Source organism: Kogia breviceps, chromosome 4 (assembly GCF_026419965.1).
Source record: "Kogia breviceps isolate mKogBre1 chromosome 4, mKogBre1 haplotype 1, whole genome shotgun sequence".
Classification (NCBI taxonomy): domain Eukaryota; kingdom Metazoa; phylum Chordata; class Mammalia; order Artiodactyla; family Physeteridae; genus Kogia; species Kogia breviceps.
Genome location: NC_081313.1, coordinates 110,243,349 through 110,267,619, shown reverse-complemented (window position 1 = coordinate 110,267,619; position 24,271 = coordinate 110,243,349). Strand labels below are relative to the sequence as shown.

The window sequence follows — 24,271 nt, the reverse complement described above, 5'->3', positions numbered from 1 at the left end:
TTTTTTTTTCGGTACGTGGGCCTCTCACTGTTGTGGCCTCTCCTGTTGCGGAGCACAGGCTCTGGACGTGCAGGCTTAGCAGCCATGGCTCACGGGCCCAGCTGCTCCACAGCATGTGGGATCTTCCCAGACCGGGGCACGAACCCACGTCCCCTGCACTGGCAGGCAGACTCTCAAGCACCGCGCCACCAGGGAAGCCCAATGCCCCTTTTTTGTAACATATATCTTGTAATGCCCCTTTGGCTATCCTGAAATAAATTTCATAGATGATTAAATCTATCTATACACATAATTTAAAAATTATCGATATACTGCCCTATTATAAAAGAATAAAATTAATTTTAAAATAAAGTGCTTGTATTTCAATATATAAATGCTTAGATGTGATCATACTCAATGACATAATGAAGTAGTCAGAAGCATATATAATCATTATGATTGTAGCAGCTACAAATGCAGACTACTATTGACCCTCTAATGAGGGTCAATATCAGGGGTGTCTCTGAGAACGATTAATCCTTTGATTTCCTTTCTTTCCTCCTGGTGGGATCTCTTCCCAAACCAGGGCCAGGATCCTCTAATGAGGGTCAAAACCAGAGAGAAGACAGGATTCAAACTCATGTACTAAGACACCCGAGATAAAAGTCAGACTAATTCTAGAAGGCTCACTTTGATACAATGTCATAAAAGCGTATACATAAGGAATTTTATCCCATTTTCTTTCCCTTTAAAAAAACAGTTCTAGTTGAATGTAGTTGAATGTAGGTGTTATAGTCTAAAGACCACTGAGGGGCCATTGTTCATCAGAGCCTAAGGAATATTGGGGCCATGTGGTGTTACAGTAAAATATCATTCTCTTTTCATGGGAGCATAGCTGCAGTTCTTCCAGTTTTGCAAAATCTACCCTAGGGGACTACAAGGTAGAACAGAGCTCTCATTACCCATTATTCTTTCACACGGCTGCTATTACCAGAAACAGACAGACTGGCAGATCAGTATCCAGAGTCTTCTCAGGGTCACAGTTTCCTAGCATGAGAATGGAAAGTTTCCTACCTACCATTCCAGACAGGGGTGCAGATGAGCCTTGGTCTAACAGGGAGTTTCTCAATTACTGCTTAGGCAGTGCTGGATGGCCAAGGGACTCCTCGACCCAGAAGGGAAAGTCCAATTAAAGTGGTACTCTGCTCAAAACAAGATGACCATGTCATACACCTTCCTCCACAAAAAAGTAAGATTCCAATTAAGTCAACCCAGTAGGGAAGAATGCCCTGGTGTTGTCACACACGAGGTTATACCACTTACCAGAAACGTTTTACACCAGGACCAGAGCCTTGTTTCCTTTACCAGGGAATCGAAAACACCATGGGCCAGTGCTGCCTGGTTAGTGGCAAGCACTTGGGGCTGTCCCTGATGCAAAAGCACTCAGGTACCTGCTGGACAAGACCTGAGTGCCACTGTCAGCCCAGGGCTGATGTGCCATGAGTGAGATGCCACTCAAGATAGCTGTCCCTTCATGGTCACCAAAATTGTTACTGAACCAAACTTGGGTCTGCTTGCCTGCTACACAGCAAGGCACATTTACTGACACAGGGTTGTGTTGAAGGGAAATACACTGTTTTTGGGCTCCAAGCAAGCTCATGCTCAGAAGACTCAAACTCCCTAATGGCTTTTTTCAGGGATGGGTTTTTAAAGGCAACATTTGCTGTGAGGGTTGCAGGGTGCATGACTTTGGTTGGTTGGTGGTGAGGTCACAGGGTGATATTTCGGGAATCTTAATCATCAATCTCCTGGTTTAGTCCAGTCTGAGGTCTAGTGCTTGTGGTCAGCATGTAGTCATCATCCTCAACCTGGATGGGGGTCTTGGTTTCTACAGAACAACTTCAAGATACGCATCAGATTGTTTTATATATTCCTTGAGGAGGAACTAGGACTCTGTTTTATACCTGAACTATTGTTTCAGCTATAAAAAAGCAGTTTTTTGACTGCTTTTCTTTTGTTTCTGCATTCCTTCACTTCCTTAGTAACTGCTTGACTCTGCTCTTTGGAATTCAGGAAAAGGCTGGGAGACTAAATCCTTTTCTTTTTTTTTAATTTTAATAAATTTATTTATTTTTGGCTGTGTCAGGTCTTTGTTGCTGCGCATGGGCTTTCTCTAGTTGCGGCGAGTGGGGGCTACTCTTCATTGTGGTGCGCGGGCTTTTCACTGCGGTGACTTCTCTTGTTGCAGAGCGTGGGCTCTAGGCTCGTGGGCTTCAGTAGTTGTGGCGCACAGGCTCAGTAGTTGTGGCTCGAGGGCTATAGAGTGCTGGCTCAGTAGTTGTGGCACACGGGCTTGGTGGCTCTGCGGCATGTGGGATCTTCCCAGACCAGGGCTCGAACCTGTGTCCCCTGCACTGGCAGGTGGATTCTTAACCACTGCACCACCAGGGAAGCCCCTCTAAATCCTTTTACTACAAACAAGAAATGGGGGACATGGGGGGACTTTTTTTACCTGGGAGGGTCCGGCAAGGTCCTGCCTTTTTAAATTTTATTTTTATTGGAGTATAGTCGATTTACAATGTTGTATTAGTTTCAGGTGTACAGCAAAGTGATTCAGTTATACATATACATATAATTCTATTCTTTTTCAAACCCTTTTCCCATTTAGCTTATTACAGAATCTTGAGTAGAGTTCCCTGTGCTATACAGTAGGCCCTGGTTGGTTATCTGTTTTAAATATATTACTGTGTATATGTCAATCCCAAACTCCCAATTTATCCTTCCCCCCATCCTTTACCCTTTGGTAACCATAAGTTTGATTTCTAAGTCTGTGAGACTGTATTTTGTAAATAAGTTCATCTGTATCACATTTTATAGATTCTGCCTAGAAGGATATATGATACTTGTCTTTCTCTGACTGACTTCACTTAGAATGATAATCTCTAGGTTCATCCGTGTTGCTGCTAATGGCATTATTTCATTCTATTTAATGGCTGAATAATATTCCATTGTATAAATGTACCACATCTTCTTTATCCATTCTTCTGTCGATGGACATTTAGGTTGCTTCCATGTCCTGGCTATTGTAAATAGTGCTCCAGTGAACATTGGGGTGCATATATCTTTTCAAATTATGGTTTTCTCTGGATATATACCCAGGAGTGGGATTGCTGGATCATATGGTAGTTACGTTTTAGTTTTTTAAGGAAGCTTCATACTGTTCTCCATAGTGGCTGTACCAATTTACATTCCCACCAACAGTGTAGGAGAATTCCCTTTTCTCCACACCCTCTCCAGCATTAATTGGTTGTAGAATTTGAGATGATGGCCGTTCTGACTGGTGTGAGGTGATACTGTGTAGTAGTTTTGTTGTTGTTGTTGTTGTTTTTGCGGTATGCAGGCCTCTCACTGTTGTGGCCTCTCCCATTGCGGAGCACAGGCTCCGGACACGCAGGCTCAGTGGCCATGGCTCATGGGCCCAGCGCTTCGTGGCATGTGGGATTTTCCCGGACCAGGGCACAAACCAGTGTCCCCTGCATCGGCAGGCGGACTCTCAACCACTGCACCACCAGGGAAGCCTGTGCTGTGTAGTTTTGATTTGCATTTCTCTAATAATTAGTGTTTTGTTTATCTAATAATTGGTGCTTTTTAGCCATCTGTATGTCTTCTTTGGAGAAATGTCTATTTAGATCTTCTACCCATTTTTTGATTGGGTTGCTTGTTTTTTGATATAGAACTGCATGAGCTGTTTGTATATTTTGGAGAGTAATCCCTTGCTGTTCACTTTGTTTGCAAATATTTTCTCCCATTTTGTAAGTTGTCTTTTCATTTTGTTTATGGTTTCCTTTGCTGTGCAAAAGCTTTTAAGTTTAATTTGGTCCCATTTGTTTATTTTTCTTTTCATTACTCTAGGAGGTAGATTGAAAAAGATCTTGCTGCAATTTATGGCAAATAGTGTTCTGCTTATGTTTTCCTCTAAGAGTTTTATTGTATTCGGCCTTACATTTAGGCTTTTAATCCATTTGAGTTTATTTTTGTGTGTGATGTTAGGGAGTGTTCTAATTTCATTCATTTACATGTAGCTGTCCAGTTTTCCCAGTACCACTTATTGAAGAAACTGTCTTTTCTCCATTGTATATTCTTGCTTCCTTTGTCATAGATTAGGTGACCATAGGTGCATGGGTTTGGTCTCTTTGTATTTTCTATTTCTTCCTGGTTCAGTCTTGGAAGGTTGTACCTTTCTAAGAATTTGTGCGTTTCTTCCAGGTTGTCCAGTTTATTGGCATATAGTTGCTTGTAGTAGTCTTTTATGATCCTTTGTATTTCTTTGGTGTCCATTGTAACTTCTCCTTTTTCATTTCTAATTTTATTGATTTGAGCCCTCTCCTTTTTTCCTTGATGAGTCTGGCTAAAGGTTTATCAATTTTGTTTATTTTTTCAAAGAACCAGCTTTTAATTTGATTGATCTTTTCTCTTGTTTTCTTCATCTCTATTTCATTTATTTCTGCTCTGATCTTTATGATTTTTTTCCTTCTATTTGTTTTTTTTTTTTTTTTTGTGGTACGCGGGCCTCTCACTGTTGTGGCCTCTCCCATTGCGGAGCACAGGCTCCGGACGCGCAGGCTCAGTGGCCATGGCTCATGGGCCCAGCCGCTCCGCGGCATGTGGGATCTTCCCAGACCGGGGCACGAACCCGTGTCCCCTGCGTCGGCAGGCGGATTCTCAACCACTGCGCCACCAGGGAAGCCCTTCTATTTGGTTTTGTTTGTTTTTCTTTCTCTAATTGCTTTAGGTGTACGGTTAGGTTTATTTGAGATTTTTCTTGTTTCCTGAGGTAAGATTGTATTGCTATATACTTCCCTCTGAGACCTGCCTTCATTGCATCCGATAGGTTTTGGATAGTTGTGCTTTCATTTTCATTTGTCTCTAGGTATTTTTTTATTTCCTCTTTGATTTCTTCAGTTATCCATTGGTTGTTTAGTAGCATATTGTTTAGCCTCCACATGTTTGTGTTTTTTAAAGTTTTTTTCCTTATAATTGATTTCTAATCTCAGAGCATTGTGGTTGGAAAAGATGCTTGATATGACTTTTTAAAATAAATTTATTTATTTATTTTTGGCTGTGTTGGGTATTTGTTGCTGTGCGCAGCCTTTCTCTAGTTGCGGTGAGCGGGGGCTACTCTTCATTGTGGTGAGCAGGCTTCTCACTGCGGTGGCTTCTCTTGTTGCAGAGCACAGGTTCTAGGCGCATGGGCTTCAGTAGTTGCGGCACGTGGGCGCAGTAGTTGTGGCTCTTGGGTTCTAGAGCGCAGGATCAGTTGTGGCGCATGGGCTTAGTTGCTCCGCGGCATGTGGGATATTTGTGGACCAGGGCTTGAACCTGTGTCCCCTGCATTGGCAGGTGGATTCTTAACCACCACACCACCAGGGAAGTCCTGATATGATTTTAATTTTCTTAAATTTACCAAGTCTTGCTTTGTGGCCCAGCATGTGGTCAGTCCTGGAGGATGTTCCATGCGCACTTGAGAAGAATGGGTATTCTGCTGCTTTTGGATGGAATGCTCTATAAATATCAATTAAGTCCATCTGTTCTAATGTGTCACTTAAGGCCTGTTTTTCCTTATTGAATTTGTCTGGATGATCTGTTCATTCAAGTCCCTCACAATTACTGTGTTACCGTCACTTTCTCCTTTTATGGGTCTTAACATTTGCCTTATATATTGAGGTGCTCCTATGTTGGGTGCATATATTTAGAATTGTTATTTTCTTGGATTGATCCCTTGATCATTATGTAGTGTCCTTCTTTGTCTCTTGTAACAGTCTTTATTTTAAAATCTATTTTGTCTGAAATGAGTATTGCTACTCCAGCTTTCTTTTGATTTCCATTTGCATGGAAGACGTTTTACCATCCCCTCACTTCAGTCTGTATGTGTCCCTAGTTCTCAAGCGGGTCCCTTGTAGACAGCATATATACAGGTCTTGTTTTTGTATCCATTCAGCAGTCTGTGTATTTTGGTTGGAGCATTTAATCCATTTACATTTAAGGTAATTATTGATATGTATGTTCTTATTGCCATTTTGTTAATTGTTTTGGATTTGTTTTTGTAGGTCTTATTTCTCCCCTTCTTCTTTTGTTCTTTTCCTTTGTGATTTGATGACTAACTTTAGAGTTGTGTTTGAATTTCTTTTTCTTTTTTGTGTATCTGTTGTAGATTTTTGGTTTGCCATTACCATGAAGTTTTGATATAGTATTCTGTATATGAACAAGATTGGTTTAAGTTGCTGGTCTTTTAATTTCAAATGCATTTCCAATATCCTGCATTTGTACTCTCCTCTTCTCATGATTGCTGGTTTTGATGTTGTATTTGTGTGTGGATGATTTCCTATCTTTAACATATGTTTGCCTTTATTGGTGAGCTTTTCCATTCATAATTTTATTGTGTGTATTTGCGTCCTTATTTTTTTCTGCCTAGAAAAGTTCCTGCAGCATTTGTTGCAAAGCTGGTTTGGTGGTGCTGAATTCTCTTAGGTTTTGCTTGTCTGGCAAGCTTTAGATTTCTCCATCAAATCTAAATGAGAGCCTTGCTGGATAGAGTATTCTTGGTTGTAGGTTCTTCCCTTTCATCACTTTATTTTTGTTTGTTTGTTTTAACATCTTTATTGGAGTGTAATTGCTTTACAATGGTGTGTTAGTTTCTGCTTTATATCAAAGTGAATCAGCTATACATATACATATATCCCCATATCCCCTCCCTCTTGGGTCTCCCTTCCACTCTCTGTATCCCACCCCTCTAGGTGGTCACAAAATAGTGATTTCACTTTAAATATATCATGCCACTCCCTTCTGGCCTGCAGAGTCTCTGCTAAAAAAGCAGCTAATAACCTTATGTGGATTCCCTTTTAAGTTATTTGTTGCTTTTCCTTTGTTGCTTTTAATATTTTTCTCTGTCTTTAATTTTTGTCGATTTGATTACTACATGTTTCAGTATTTTCCTCCTTGGGTTTACCTGGCCTGGGACTCTCTCACTTCCTGGACATGGGTGATTGTTTCCTTTACCATGTTGGGGAAGTTTTCAGCTATTATCTCTTCAAATATTTTTTCAGGTCCTTTCTCTAACTCTTCTCCTTCTGGGATCTCTATAATGTGAATGTCAGTGTGTTTAACATTGTCCCAGAGGTGTCTGAGACTTCTCATTTCTTTTCATTCTTTTCTTTTTATTCCACAGAAGTGATTTCCAGCGTTCTGTCTTCCAGCTTACGTATCCATTTTTCTGCCTCATTTAGTCTGCTATTGATTCCTTCTAGCGTATTTTTTATTTCAGTTATTGTGTTGTTCATCTCTATTTGTTTGTTCTTTAGATCTTCTAGCTCTTTGTTAAACATTTCCTGTATCTTCTCAGTCTGTGACTCCATTCTCTTTCTGAGATCTTGGATCATCCTATCATTACTCTGAATTCTTTTTCATGTAGATTGCCTATCTCCATTTCACTTAGTTGTTCTTCTGGGGTTTTATCTTGTTCCTTCGTCTGGGACATAGTCATCTGCCATCTCATTTTGTCTACCTTTCTGTGATCGTGGTTTCCATTCCGCCAGCTGCAAGGCTGTGGTTCTTCTTGCTTCTCCTGTCTGCCCCCTGGTGGATGAGACTTGTCTAAGAGGCTTGTACAGGCTTCCTGGTGGGGGGAACTGGTTCCTGCCCACTGGTGAGTCGAGCTGGGTATTGTCCCTCTGGTGGGCAGGGCTGTGTCAAGGGGGCTATTTAGCAGGCAGCTGTGGGCTCAGGAAGTTTTTAGGCAGCCTGTCTTCTGATGAGTGGGGCTGTGTTACCACCCTGTTGGTTGTTTGGCCTGAGGAGTCCCAGCACTGGAGCCTACAGGCTGTTGGGTGGCGCCAGGTCTTGGTGAGAAAATGGCAGCCTCCAGGAGGACTCATGCCAGTGTGTACTCCCTAGAACTACTGCCACCAGTGTCTTTGTCCCCACAGTGATTCATAGCCAACACCTGCCTCCCCAGGAGACTGTCCAAGACCAGCAGGTAGGTGTGGCCCAGGCTCCTATGAGGTCACTGCTTTTTCCCCTGAGCACTGGTGTGCATGAGACTTTGTGTGTGCCCTCCAAGAGTAGATTTCCTCTTTCCCCCAGTACTGTGGAATTCCTGCAATCAAACCCTACTGGCCTTCAAAGCCAGATGCTCTGGGGGCTTCTCCTCTCAATGCCAGACCCCCAGGATAGGGAGCCTGATGTGGGGCTCAGAACTTTCACCCCTGTGGGAGAACATCTGCGATATAATTATTTTCCAGTTTGTGGGTCACCTACCCAGCAGATATAGGATTTGATTTTATCATGATTGAGCCCCTTCTAATGTCTTGTTGTGGCTTCTCCTTTGTCTTTGGATGTAGGATATCTTTTTTGGTAGGTTGTAGTGGTTTTTTTTCGATGGTTGTTCACCAGTTAGTTGTGATTTCGGTGTTTTCTTGATACAGGGTGAGCTCATGTCCTTTTATCTGCCATCTTGTCTCAGGGTCCTGCTTTATTTCAGAATCATATTCAGTTTCTTCATATTTCATGTCTAATTAGTTTATCTACAATTAATAATTGAATATAGAATTAATATCTTGTGATTGGAAATGACCGTAGACTTTGCAGACTGATGCCAGTTTGAAGAATGTTTGTTTTCAGTCTGCAATGAGATGAGAATAGTAAATGAAGGTACATGCTTAAAACTTTTATAGCAATTTGACATTGTCATGGCATCCAAGTGCATGATTTTTGTATTTTTCAGAGATATGACTTTCCACACTAGAAATATACGTATAATTCTTTACCATAGATTTTTCTGAGAAGCATTGATATAAACCAGTAATATTCAAACATTTTAAAAGATTTAAAGCCATTAAACAGTTGAATCAAACCAAACCTTATGTGGAAGCCCAATCTATAAAATACATGAAACTAAAGCTCTCTTTAGAACTTGTGTCTGGGTCTGAGAACCCCCAGACTCACACAATGGCCCCCTCATTGCCACCATGGACCCTCTAGTGCTTGTCAGAGCACAGTTTGAAACCCACTGGTTTATAGAGACCAACAATTTCTTTACTACTAGTAAAATTAGGGCTTAATGTATATCTCATGACAGAAAAAAGGTAATTTTTCCTAATGTATAAATATATCATAAAAGAGACTAAAAAAACCCAAAACCTCTAACTAGATTTAAAATCAACACCTAGAATTTAGAGTATTTGCCTTTGTGACTTTTGTTTCTGATAAAAACTTTTGTTTGTCGTCTTTATGCGGTCTTACTACCTTTGGAATGGCTCGCCCCACTGGCAGCCACAGGCCTCTGCCTCAGTTTCACTTTATTCTGTTGATTTGTGGATGTGACTTCTAGGGCCTTGAAAAGTGAATTTTGTATTTCTATTTGTATTTTACAGATAGTATTAAAATACTATGTATTTTAAATAAATATATTCCAAATACAGCCTTCAAGTTGGGTAAAAGTTCTCATAAAGTTACTCATGGAAAGGTAATATTTTTACATGGATACCATAGATCTGATTATTTCATTCAGCTGTGTGCAATACTCCAGTGGCTTCAAATTGCTTTTAAGATAAAGCCCAATAATTAGAGAAGTGCAAATCAAAATGACAATGAGGTACCACCTCACACTGGTCAGAACGGCCATCATCAAAAAGTCTACAAATAACAAATTCTGGAGATGCTGTGGAGAAAAGGGAACCCTCTTACACTGTTGGTGGGACTGTAAATTGGTGCAGCCACTGTGGAAAACAGTATGGAGATTCCTCAGAAAACTTAGAGTGACTATATGATCTAGCAATCCCATTCCTGGGTATATATCCAAACAAAACTATAATTTGAAAAGATACATGCACCCCAGTGTTCATAGCAGCAGTACTTAGAATAGCCAAGACACAAAAGCAACCTAAATGTCCACTGACAGATGAATGGATAAAGAAGATGTGGTGTGTATATATATATATATACAGACACACACACACACAATGGAATACTATTCAGCCATAAAAAGGAATGAAATAATGCCATTTGCAGCAATGTGGATCACCCTAGAGATTATCATTCTAAATGAAGTAAGTCAGAAAGACAAATATCACACGATGTCACTTATATGTGGAATCTAAAATATGACTCAGATGAACTATTTATGAAACAGACTCACAGACATAGAGAACAGACTTGTGGTTGCCAAGTCAGGGGGGGATAGGGGAGGGATGGATTGGGGGTCTGGGATTAGCAGATGCAAACTATTATATATAGAATGGATAAACAACAAGGTCCTACTGTGTAGCACAGGGGACTATATTCAATATCCTGTAATAAACCATAATGGAAAAGAATATGTATATGTGTGTGTGTATATATGTGTATACATATACATATTATATAACCAAGTCACCTTGCTGTACACCAGAAACCAACATATTGTATATCAACTACAGTTCAATAATTTTTAAAAAAAGACCAAAAGATTCTTAATCTTATCTCTGCCTCTTAATCTTATCTGGCTATCTCTGTAGCCAGATATCCCACCTATTTCCCCCTCTGCCACCTACTCTTTCCCTGGCTTTTGTTTGTTTCGTTGGTTTTTATTTTTTAAAATACCTAGTTTTTAGGTCGAGAGCTGTTGTTGGGACCAGAGCTCACATCTCTTGGAACGCAGCGCCTGCACTACTTGCCTCCCCAGGTCATGTTCATAGAGCTTCCAAGCCAGGCTGGCTTTACTTCCAAGTGATTGATTAGGAGGAGGCAACCTCTGTCTTTGTTTAGACAACTTCCTGGTTTTCACTTCCTAAGTCATCCTGTTATATCATGCCTCTGAGCTTCACATTGGTTTTGAGTTTGAAGATTCCCATTTCACAAACTGTTCTTTTGTGTACAATAAACTCTTACTGAATACTAAAAAAAAAAAAAAAACCCTAGTTTTTTTTCTCATTTCAGGATTCTTGCACGTACTGTTTTCCTCTTGTTCTGACAGATTGTCTACCTCCTATTTCTTCAAGTCTTAGCTTAAACATCATCTTGGGGAACTTATCCTGTCCCTGCTTCACTAGCTTAAGTCTGTCTGTAATGCATTCTTTTTTTTATTCATAAATCTATTTATTTTTGACTGCGTCGGGTCTTCATTGCTGTTCATAGGCTTTCTCTAATTGCGGCAAGCGGGGACTACTCTTTGTTGCAGTGCGTGGGCTTCTAATTGCAGTGGCTTCTCTTGTTGCGGAGCATGAGCTCTAGGTGCTCCAGTAGTTGTGGCACATGGGCTCAGTAGTTGTGGCTCACGGGTTCTAGAGCGCAGGCTCAGGAGTTGTGCCGCACAGGCTTAGTTGCTCCGTGGCATGTGGGATCTTCCTGAACCAGGGCACGAACCCGTGTCCCCTGCATTGGCAGGTGGATTCTTAACCACTTCGCCACCAGGGAAGTCCCTATATTGTATTCTTATACTTTCCTGTATTTTTTTTCTTCATGGCATTATCACAATTGAAATAAAATAAAATAAAATAATGTGTGTGTGTTATTATTCATTTGTATGTTCTCCCTGTAGATTGTTACCTCCACTAGTGTAGAAACTGTCTACCTTGTTCATCACTGTATCCTCACTCTCTAGCACAGTGTCCAACATGTAGTAGATATTCAATAAATAACTGTGGAAGAATTATGGATATATGTGTAAAGTCTATATGGTTTTTTTTTTTAGGTTAAAGAAAGACCTGATGTGGGAGTTTATATCAAGGATTTATCAGCTTATGTGGTAAATAATGCTGATGATATGGATAGAATTATGACACTGGGCCACAAAAATCGTAAGTATAGTGCTTAATTGTGATTAAACATTTATGTGTGGAGTAGACTGTTTTAGAAGCAAACCTGGTATGGCATTTTGTGCCGTAAAGATTGGATTTTTAGGTTTCCTGAAAACCCTTCCTCTTTGACTATTTACTATGTGGAAAGCATATATGAATGAAAGATATCACAGATTGCTTTCCATGCTGACCAAAATTTTGTTACTTAGCAATGGTGCTATATCTTTGAGACTCTCATATCACTGTCTCTTGTTTAGTAATAATAATATTGGTAACATTTATTGAGTACTTACTGTGTGGCAAGTGCTTGTGCAAATGCTTTATAAGAATATCTCTTTTAATCCTCAGAATGGACTATGAAGGTGTTAAATTCCTATGTTATGAATGAGGAAACTGAGACTTAAATTGTCCAAGGTCATATACTACTTAATAAGTAGCGGAGTGAGTATTTGAATCTACACCATTAGTCAGCATTAACCAGGCACTATAATGCCTCCTTTTTGTTGACAAGAAAAGCAAACAAAATTAAATAAAGTGGCATTCTTTTTAGTAATCGTTTCAAGTTTTTTCTAAAGAATAAAAAGTTTCAGCAATATTGCTGATGCCCCAGGCCCAGTACTAATGATGTTGCTAACAGCAGTTAGAGATTAGAGATAAAAGAAAAGAACATAGGAAATAACTTTTTTTTTTTAGATTTTTGTGACTAGATTAAAAATCTAGCAAACTCAAGGAAACAAAGCAAAAATTTTAAAAATTCAATTGTATTCTTATAAACCAAATAATAGAAAAATACCAAAATTTTAACAGGAAAATGAGCAAAAGATGTTTATGACTGTTGTTCACAGAAGAACTAAACACAGCAGTAAGTATATGAAAGGATGTTTGACTTCACAAGTAATCAGAAAAATGCATTTTTAAAACAACAATGGGAGATGTTTCACCCATCAGTTTGGATGAAAGGATATCCAGGTTGGTGAGGCTCTAAGGAAATGGGCAATGGTGATGGGAATATACAGCCTTTTTGAAGGGCAGTATAACTGTGTCTCTTGAAATTTTTAAGAGTGCATTCCTTTGATCCACTGTTTCTATTTGTAGATATATATTCTAGAAAAATATTTTTTGGTGTAAACAAAAAAATACCTTATTACAGCATTACTTGTAATAGCAAAAAGTTTGACGCAACCTAAATAACTGTCAGTAAAACATTGGTTATATAAATTATGGTGCAAAAATATTATGGACTATAATGAAGCTGTGAAAAAAAAAAAAAAAAAAAAAAAAACCAGTGAGTTAAATCTACATGTAGAGACCCAAAAGACTTTCCAGATATATATTAAGGGAAAAAGAAAGCTAACTAGCACAGTATGTAATGCATCATCCCATGTGTAAAAAAGCCAAATTATCAAACTACATATTTGGGTATTTTGTGTGTGTGTGTATGTGTCTGTGTGTTCATATGTATGTATGTGAAATACAAAATAAAAGGACATTTAATAGTGGTTACCTTTGGTGAAGGGGAAATAAGATTGGGGGAAAGGGATATAGGGAGCTTTCACTTTATGTTTTTTGTATGTTTGTATTTTTGAATTTTTTTTTTTTTTTTTTTTCCGGTACACGGGCCTCTCACTGTTGTGGCCTCTCCCTTTGCGGAGCGCAGGCTCCGGATGCACAGGCTCAGCGGCCATGGCTCACGGGCCCAGCCGCTCCGTGGTATGTGGGATCTTCCCAGACCAGGGCACGAACCCGTGTCCCCTGCATCAGCAGGCGGATTCTCAACCACTGCGCCACCAGGGAAGCCCGTGTATTTTTGAATTTTTTATACCAGGAATATATATGTTCATGTATTGCTTATTTAACTTAAGAAATTTTTTTTTTTTCGATCTGTGGGCCTCTCACTGTTGTGGCCTCTCCCGTTGTGGAGCACAGGCTCCGGATGCACAGGCTCAGCGGCCATGGCTCACGGGCCTAGCTGCTCTGCGGCATGTGGGATCTTCCCGGACCGGGGCACGAACCCGTGTCCCCTGCATCCGCAGGCGGACTCTCAACCACTGCTCCACCAGGGAAGCCCTTAAGAAATTTTTAACATAAGATTCCATTCACAATAGTGACCAAAACCTTCCATTAACGGAGAATTAATTTAACTTGGTATGTGAGATTTGTCTAAGGAAAAATAAAAAAATTCTAATGAGAGAAATAAAATGAAACAAAGGTAAAGAGATTTGAACACCTAAGATAGCAGAGAGGAAAATAGTCTTCATTAATAAATAGATTGAGTTCAAGAATTAAAGGTTTAGCTGCAGGGGGGGCCCTCCTGCACTGCTGGTGGGAATGTAAATTGGTGCAGCCACTATGGAGCACAGTATGGAGGTTCTTCAGAAAACTAAAAATAAGAGTTGCCAGATGATCCAGCAATCCCACTCCTGGACATATATCCAGACCAAACTATTATTTGAAAAGATACATGCAACCCTATGTTCATAGCAGCACTATTCACAATAGCCAAGACATAGAAACAACCTAAATGTCCATCAACAGGTGAATGGATAAAGAAGATGTCGTGTGTGTGTGTACACACACACACACACACACACACACACACACACACACACAATGGAATATTACTCAGACATAAAAAAGAATGAAATATTACCACTTGTGGCAACAAGGATGGACCTAGAGATTATCATATTAAGTCAGTCAGAAAAAGACAGATACCATATAATATCACTTATATGTGGAATCTAAAATATTACACAAATGAACATATTTATGAAATGGAAACAGATTCATAGGTACAGAGAACAGACTTGTGGTTGCCAAGGACGAGGCGGGTGGGGAAAAGAAGGATTGGGATAAGTTTTTCTGTACCTCCTTGAAAAACATAAAAATTTAATTTTTTATTCCAAAATAAATATTTTGACAAAAATTACAGCTATGGAAATGTTTTATTTCCATTATGCAGTGTGTTAGGTTGGATCATTTAGTTTACTTGATTGCTGCAAGCTGTTCTCTCCTAGGGATTGTAAAGTTCAGTGTAGGTCACTTTTGACATAACGTCTGTTGCATTGCTTTGTTTTCATAACCAGAAATATAGAAAAATCAGAATCATAAATAGCATGCTTTACTTATATTGCAAAAACAATGGGTATTAAAATATTTAATATGACTTTTTCAAACTACACTTTCTCTCCCACTCCAAACTGAAAAACACTGCTATAGCTTGTTTTGATAATCACATAGCTATAAAACTATTCCTATCCTTTCATAAGGTAGTTCCAGTTTGGAAAATACATCCCATGGATATAATTCTAAAGAGAAAGAAAGGTATCTGCTCAAAGATGCTCATATTAGTATCCCTTATGAAGAACTAAAATAGGAAACAACCCCAAATATCTCCCAGTAAGATAATAACAAAATCAATTTTAGTAAAAATTTCAAGTTGTGTTTTACATAGAAATATATGTAGGAGATAAGTGGAAAAAAAACAAGATAAAATAAGACCTACTACTCTGTGGAAATATGTATGGTGTGTTTCTTCTGATTAGATGATTTGAAGTGGTGTCAGATTTATTAGTTTTTTATATTTTTGGAGAAAAATCATAAATTTGATTTTAAAAATTCATAACTTGATTTAAAAGAAAACAGAAAAGTATAGTATGTAATCACAGATCCTTGCATTTTCCCTCACTGATTTTCCAATAACCTTCTTTCTTTGGGCTTTACTTTTCTTTACCAGTGCAATTTACTTTCCAGTTATCTGACTTATAGCCATCTGCTAATAAAGAGTACCCTTTTAATGTTTAAATTGTAAAATCACAGCTCACATGGAGAAGCTCTACATGAATATATAGTAGGAAAATAATTTTGGCATTGGGTGAAATTAACATATTGCTTTTAAAATACTTTGGAATTTCAGAAAAAAAAACCCCAATACATGCCTATTGTGAAAAACAAAACAGATCTTTTTCTTTGTTTGCACAATATATTCATGTAAAATATTTATACACACTCAAATTCTTAGCATATTTTGAATGGATGCTTTTGTTTTACAGAAATGGGATTATACTCTATATTCCTCTCTTTTTTTCATATGTTATGGGTATCTTTCCATGTCATTCAGATCTACCTTATTTTTTTTTTTTTAGAGACTGCTTAGTAATTCAGTGTGACTATTCTGTAATTGATTAACCACTGTCATATTGGTTGTTTCCGATCTCTTGCTGTTGCAAACAGTTCTTCCCTGAATATCTTTGTATCATCTAATGTATATATGCAAGTATTCCTGTGGTTGATTCCCAGAACATATCAATAATACTTTTTAGAGACAGCTGAAACAGCAGTTAATTTTTTGAATTATTTAACATGTATTTTTATGTAAATTAGTTAATTTTTTAAGCCAGCAATACTTGAAATTAAGTATTTTGTCCTCAAATCCCCTTCCATGTGAAAAAAATAGTTTTTTGTTATCAACATAAATTGTCAGAAATTTCTAATTATGGCTAAATGTACCTAAGTTTTTATGTTTTAGCCATGCTCTCTGGCTTTTGGCTCTGATGAAATTCAGTATTCTGGATATTTAATTATTTTTAAAGGCATTCCCTGTTGTTATAGTTTTAAAATTTCCTCCCTTTATTCAAGGTTCTGTTGGTGCAACTAATATGAATGAACATAGTTCCCGTTCCCATGCCATCTTTACAATTACTATAGAATGCAGTGAAAAAGGCGTTGATGGTAACATGCATGTCAGGATGGGGAAGCTCCATCTTGTAGATCTTGCTGTAAGTAACGGGATGCTACTTAAAAATAACTCTTGTGATTTCTTTTTATTTTATAAATAAATAATAATTCAAGTGAAAAGGAGTGATTATATAATTTTTAAGTTTTACTTGTGTATGTGTTTAACTTATTATTCTTTTTAAAATATTTATTTATTTATTTGGCTGCACCGGGTCTTAATTGCGGCACGTGGGATCTTCATCTTTGTTGTGGCATGCGGGACCTTTAGTTGTGGCACGTGAACTCTTTGTTGGCGGCATGTGGGATCTAGTTCCCTGACCAGGGATTGAACCCGGGCTCCCTGCATTGGGAGTGCGGAGTCTTAGCCACTGGACCACTAGGGAAGTCCCCTTAACTTACTACTACTAATTATGGACTGTTTCAAACCTGTACAATGTAGATAGAATAGTATAATGATTTCCCATCTACCCATCACCCAACTTCAGCAATTATCAGTTCATGGCCAGTCCTATTTCATCTCTACCCTCAGCCACTTCTTCCCTTCCAGTATTATTTTGAAGTGAAATCCAGATATCATATTAGATTTTTTATTGTTAAAATACTTTTTTTAACTTTGGGAAGAATATTCTGTATTTTTAATTTTAGCTTTACTTCTGTCTCTGTTTATTGTAAGGGTTCAGAAAGACAAGCAAAAACTGGAGCTACTGGGCAGCGCCTGAAAGAAGCTACAAAAATCAATCTTTCCCTTTCTACCCTTGGTAATGTTATTTCTGCCTTGGTTGATGGAAAAAGCACTCACGTGCCTTATCGTAACTCTAAATTGACTCGTCTTCTTCAGGATTCCTTAGGAGGAAATTCAAAAACCATGATGGTAAGACTTAATTGGTGGTATAATTATCATCAGGAAAATTTAAGATTCCTGTTTATGCCTGTAGTTAATATTCATAACATTTTTTAAACTATTGATTATTTTACTTTTTAAAATTTGTGGTTATTTTTTCTAGCACGCCATGTGTGCAAGTCTATAATTGTATTGTTTGGAAACCTATGTGGTGGTGCCCTCTTTTTCAGGAAGACCGGAATGGAAATATGTTCCAAAGTTCTTTTTGATATGTTCATAATGGTAGTATTAATTTTAACTGTGTCAAGTGTAAAACGTTTTGTATTCCTAATTCAACAGTGTGCAAATATTGGACCAGCAGATTACAATTACGATGAAACCATCAGTACATTGCGGTATGCTAATCGTGCTAAGAATATTAAAAATAAAGCTAGAATTAATGAAGATCCAAAGGATGCTTTGCTTCGTCAGTTTCAGAAAGAAATAGAAGAACTGAAAAAAAAGCTTGAAGAAGGTAACGTTTTCTCAAAATATTAATCTTAATGTTGGCTAAAAACGTGTTGTTTAACCAGTAAGTGTTCTAATAAAAAGCCACCTATTAAAAATTCTCTGAACCTCTAACATTGATATTTAAGGGGATATTTCTGCAAGGTAAATTGATACTTACATACTTTAACATTTCCATATTAAGCTCAAGTAGAACTATATAATATTTGTGTATTGATTTTTTTTTTTAAAAATTCATTTAATTTTGATTAACTCCATCTCAGTCCCCATGATCTTTTGTAAAGATTTCATATGTCCACTTATTGAATAATGAATTTTTATTTGTCTCTATGTAAGAGCAAGTTCTACCATACATGTATTTAGGGAAAATGACCAGAGTTCTTTGTGATAGGTATCAGTCACTGTTATTTGAAGTAAACAAAGCAATTAGAGAGTCATGGGTAAACCTAGTTTACTGTAAGTAAAAATTCATTGCATGGCCTTGAAAATATTCTTTCATGTTTAAATTTGAACATGAGATTCTATTTTGGAAATTCTTTTCTAACAAGATATAATGTCAGAAGGTTAGAAAATTTGAAGATCTTATTCATTAGGGCGAGAAATTTAGCAACCATCTTTAGGCAGTCAGTGACTCCCTGAATCTTCGTGCTAAGAACTAACTGGCATAGGGCTCCTCTGCATACTAGGTGAATAAAGGGTTTTGAAGTTGCCTCTTTTCAGTCTGTGGGGAAACTGGTTAGATCAGATATGAAATCCAGAGATGCCAACATCACAAACATTTGGAGAAGGTGCTGATTCAATAAATTTGAGTAAGATTATTGAGGAAAAGCAGTAATTGAGCTGCCTCTTAGATAATGGAATTTGGTATTTTAAATGTGACCACTAGGTGGTATTTATAGTCAGTATGTTCTAAAGATTAAAATTTCTTAGATTTCTTAATATTGAGTTCATATCTTTATTTTGCTGACCCTTTTTAAACATTTTTTATTGTAAAATATACATAACATAAAAATTACCATTTTAACTATTTCTGTGTACAGTTCTGTGGCATTAAGTACATTCACATTATTCTGCAACCATCACCACCATCCATCTCCAGGACTTTTTAATCATCCCAAAATGAACCTCTGTACCCATTAAACACTAGCTCCCCATTCCTCTCTCTCCCTCAGTCCCTGGTAACCCTCTGTTCTACTTTCTATGAATTTGACTAGTCTAGATGCCCCATGTAAGTAGAATCATGTATGTCTCCTTTTGTGTCTGGCTTATTTTACTTAACAATGTCCTCAGTGTTCATCCATATTGTTGCATGTGTCAGAATTTCCTTCCTTTTTAAGACTGAATAATATTCCATTGTGTGTATATACCATGTTTTGTTTATACCTTAATCTGTTGATGGACACTTGGGTTGCTTCTACCTTTTGACTATTGTGAATAATGCTACTATGAATGTGGGTGAACAAATTCCTGTTAGAGTCCTTGCTTTCAATTCTGTTGTTCTTTTGGGTATATACCCAGAGGTAGAATTGCTGGATAATATGGTAATGCTGACTTTATTTTTAATAAATTTCATTTTATTTATGTTCTTAGGACATATTGTTTTCATAATCCAGTTAATAGAGTTAATCATAAAAACAATTTAAAAATAGGCAGAAACATTAAAAGAATAATTAAAAAATTTTTTTTTTTTTTTGCCGTACGCGGGCCTCTCACCATCATGGCCTTTCCCGTTGCGGAGCACAGGCTCTGGACGCGCAGGCTCAGCGGCCATGGCTCACGGGCCCAGCCGCTCCGCGGCATGTGGGATCTTCCCGGATCGGGGCACGAACCCGTGTCCCCTGCGTTGGCAGGCGAACTCTCAACCACTGCGCCACCAGGGAAGCCCTTAACTTTTTATTTTGAAATGATTTTAGGCTTATAGAAAACTCACAAGTATAGCAAGGAGAGTTCTTATATACCTATTAGCCAGCTTCCCCTAATGTTAGCATCTTATATAACCATGGTACAATTATTGACACCAGGAAATTCACAGTGATACAAACTTATTAACTAATCCACAGACCTTACTAGACTTTTGACAGTTTTCTCTCTAATGCCCTTTTCCTCTAGTCCAAGATCCAGTTGTGGATCACACATTGCATTTAGTTGTCATGTCTGTTTAGTTTCCACCAGTCTCCAATTCCTCAGTCTTTATTTGTTGTTCATGATCTTGATGCTTTTGAAGAGTACTGGTCATGTACTTGTAGAATGTTCCGCAATTTGTATTTATTTATAGTTTTCTCATAATTATTCTGCAAATTTTCTCCACTCTAAATCTACTATTTTATTATTTCCTTTGTAATTAATGTGTATCTTGTGGAGAGATATTGGGTTGGCCAAAAAGTGCCTTCGGCTTTTAAGTAAAAATAAAAGACACATTTTTCATCTTCACTAAGAACTTTATTGAACAACATATTCACCCTTTTGTTTCAGTACCTTCTGCCATTGTTCAGGCAACTTCGTAATTCCATCTTACCAAAACTTTTTATCTTTTTGAGCAAAGAACTGTTCCAGGTGCCTTGTATAGTCTTCCAGGGAATTGAAATTTTTTCCATGAAGAGCATTTTGTAAAGACCGAAATAAATGGAAAGCCGAAGGTGCAATGTCAGGTGAATATGGCAGATGAATCAGCACTTCCCAGACAAGATGTAACAGTTTTTGTCTGGTCATCAAAGAAACACACTGTCTTGCGTTATCCTGATGGAAGATTATGCATTTTCTGTTGACTAATTCTGGATGCTTTTCATCGAGTGCTGCTTTCAGTTGGTCTAACTGGGAGCAGTACATGTTGGAATTAATTGCTTGGTTTTCCGGAAGGAGCTCATAATAGAGGACTCCCTTTCAGTCCCACCATATACACATCACCTTCTTTGGATGAAGACTGGCCTTTGGTGTGGTTGGTGGTGGTTCATTTAGCTTGCCACACGATCTCTTCCATTCCACATTATTGTACAGTATCCGCTTTTCATCGCCCATCACGCTTTGTTTTAAAAATGGAATGTTTTCATTACGTTTATGTAGAGAATTGCATTAGGATATACTGTCAAGAAGTTGGGTTTTTTTTTTTTCCCCCCGCTTAACTTATGTGGAACCCAAACATCAAAGTGATTAACATAACCAAGCTGGGGCAAATGATTTTCAACGCTTGATTTGCACATTTTGAGTATGTCGGCTATCTCCTGCGTGGTATAATGTTGATTGTTCTCAATTACTGTCTCGATTTGATTGCTATCAACTTCAACTGATCTACCAGACTATGGAGCATCCAGCTAGAAATCTCCAGCACAACCCTTCGCAAACCACTTTTGACACATTTGATCAGTCACAGCACCTTCTCCATACACTGCACAAATCTTTTTTTGCATTTCGGTTGCGTTTTTACCTTTCTTGAAATGATAAAGCATAATATGCCAAAAATGTTCCTTTTTTGCTTCCATCTTCAATATTAAAATGGATACACAAAAATTCACCAGCTTTGATAAGTCTTTTTTTAAATACACGTTGATGTGACAGCTGTCACATACAATCTAACAAAGTGTTTAGAATGAAATTAAAGACAGCTAAGTGCTACTAGAGCCATCTTATGGAAAAAACCAAATGAACCTTTTTTTAAATTATTTTTTTATTTTTTTACTTTTTAAATTTTATTTTTTATATGGCAATTTCTTATTAGTAATCTATTTTATACATATTAGTGTATATATGTGTATCCCAGTCTCCCAGTTCATCCCACCACCACACCACCCCCCGCTTGTTGTCCATACGTTTGTTCTCTACATCTTTGTCTCTATTTCTGCTTTGCAAACCCGCCGAATGAACCTTTTGGCCAGCCCAATACTTTGAGACTATACAAAGGTCCTGTTTCTCATCATACTTTCTTCAACTAATGTTAGCATCCAGCAGTAGTTTGCGCATTTGCTCTTCCCATTGTTCCTTCTAATGTTTAGTGTTTGGAGTGTTTGGAATTCTACTGTAAGGAAAAGCAGTCTCTTCTCCCCCATTTGTTTATTTATTTGAGTATTTTTTATGTCAATATGGACTCATGGATAATTATTTTAGTCTGTGGTTTTATAATACAATAATATTATTTATTTTATTGTTCAGATTGTTCCAGCTTTGGCCATTAGGAGTTCCTTCAGGGTAGTTCATATATCCTGTCAGCATGCTCTCATCAGTTTGTTTGTTTACTTGTTTTTTTTGAGCACTTCCTCACTTTCTGGCACCACAGATGCTTAGAACTCATTTTAAAATTTTCCCTACCCTGGCCTTAAAATCTTTTATTTCTCCCTGGCTCCTTTCATTGGAGAATGGTATTTAGAAACCAAGATTTAGGCATTAGGTGTGCTCATTGCTACCAGGGTGTCATTGTTTCTAGGCCTAAAGAACAAAATATGTTTAATGAATTTCTTCTCCCAAGACTGTGATTTCTTTCCATCTTTTATTTGCAGGTTCAAATATTATATTATGATTAGTATATATTTTACTCCTCCCCCAGTTACCTTTATTTTCTTAGACATTTCATATATGGACAGTAGTAATTTTAAATAACTACTTTGAAGGTATTATAGCACTGATTTGCATTAATATTAGCTTAATCCCTTTTTTGATTTTTTAAGTTAACATATTTGTGTACAAATTAGCCCTTTTTCTTTTGAATTATTTCATGTGATATAGTCCTAAAAGTGGGATCATTGTGTTCGATGACAGTTTCATGGCCCTTAAAAAAATAAACAGGTTGAAAGAATTTAAAATCTTAAACAGAAAACTAAGAAAATGCTCCCCAAAAGTGATCATATTTTTTAAAGACTGAAATAATACCTCTAACATGTAACATTTAGAACTGTACTTAAACTAATCATATGAAATTTTAAATGGATCAGAATCTAACTTCTCTTTAGGAACTTTAAAGATAAAGTCTCTGTGTACATCGTATCTGTTTCTGAGGTTAGCATATCTGATACACTGTCTAGGAATATTAAAATAAAGTTTGTTTAGGGCACAAAAAACTTAATGAAGAAAGTTTATATAGGCATTTCCTAAATAGCCAGTGACCTGGCACAGAATAAACATTGTATTAAACTTCTATTTAAGGAGAAGAAATATCAGGCTCTGATATCAGTGGGTCAGAGGAGGATGATGATGAAGAGGGCGAGGCTGGAGAAGATGGAGAGAAAAGGAAAAAAAGAAGGGGTAAGTTCATTTTAGTGTACTGGAAGTATGCCATATACCTGGTTAACTTTGCATTATTTTTTCCTCCTATATTGATCTCCTGTTTCTAGATGAATCAGCATATAATATGTTCTGTTTTTTTTTTTTTTTTTTTTTTACAATTTAGAATTATAAAAATCTATGATAGTGGATATACCATTTTAAAATTTCACATGGGGTTTTAATTTAATGTGAGGACTTTTATCTATGTTAGGAATCTAAATTTTTAGGAAATTAGGATGATGTGGAATTTTTTTTCAAACATGATTATGCTTTAATCATTGAATTTTTAAGTAATAAATTTGTAGAAGGATTGTATTTTTAATAGAATGTAAAATGTATTCTCTTTATAAAATGTACCCTCAGTCTCACCTGTTACACTGGGCACTTGTTGCCAAGTATGAATTAAGACTGTGTTCATTGTGATAAAGATACAGATGACATGCAAAAGAGAGAGACATATTATAATGGCCTACATTTCAAATCCTTTAACCCTGAATATTTATTTCAGAACTCTCTTCCATTAATGTGGATCATTGTTTTCAAGCTGGTGCTGCTTGTCTTATTAAAATGTTCTTGCTGAAAATAAACCCATCGCTGTTTGATCAGGTGTCCCAAATTTAAAAGCCATAAAGAGTCCTTCAAAAGACAGGAAAAATATAATTTAGAGCAAGAGTTGGCAAGTAGTCTGCTGGCCAAATTCAGCCCACCACCTGTTTTTGTAAATAAAAGTTTATGAAACAGCCATGCTCATTTGTTTACATATGGTCTACAGCTGCCTTCACATGCGTCTGTATGGCCTACAAAGCCTAAAGCACTTATCATCTGTCCCTTTACAGAAAATGTGTGCTGACCCCTGATTTAGAGAAGTGGTTTTGTGTTCACACCTGTTTTTTCAGAGTAAAGTATTCACAGCTAAAGCAGATGATAGATTTGTTAAAAATAAAGTTTTAAATAGAAAAAAATGCCACTGCTTAATATGTTAACATATTTAATAGTAACATATCTTCCTTCCAGGCTTAGAAATTTTAAAAATTTCAGTAAGCCTTTCAAAGTTTTGCTGTGAAACCTTAAACATACATAATCACATCTGATAGTTTGATGTTTTGGAAGGTGAAAGGGTGAAATT

At 37.3% G+C, this 24,271-nt stretch overlaps 1 protein-coding gene across 2 annotated transcripts in view; it reads left to right on the top strand.

The window, feature by feature from the left end:
* Positions 1 to 24,271, top strand: part of KIF3A (kinesin family member 3A) — a 79,902-nt gene that overhangs the window by 33,338 nt on the left and 22,293 nt on the right. For both annotated transcript variants that reach the window (XM_059063366.2, XM_067031589.1), the window contains exons 5-9: positions 11,705 to 11,810; positions 16,449 to 16,588; positions 17,221 to 17,418; positions 17,728 to 17,902; positions 23,026 to 23,124. In XM_059063366.2, the coding sequence (XP_058919349.1) occupies positions 11,705 to 11,810; positions 16,449 to 16,588; positions 17,221 to 17,418; positions 17,728 to 17,902; positions 23,026 to 23,124 (718 nt within the window). The remainder of the gene's footprint in view (positions 1 to 11,704; positions 11,811 to 16,448; positions 16,589 to 17,220; positions 17,419 to 17,727; positions 17,903 to 23,025; positions 23,125 to 24,271) is intronic.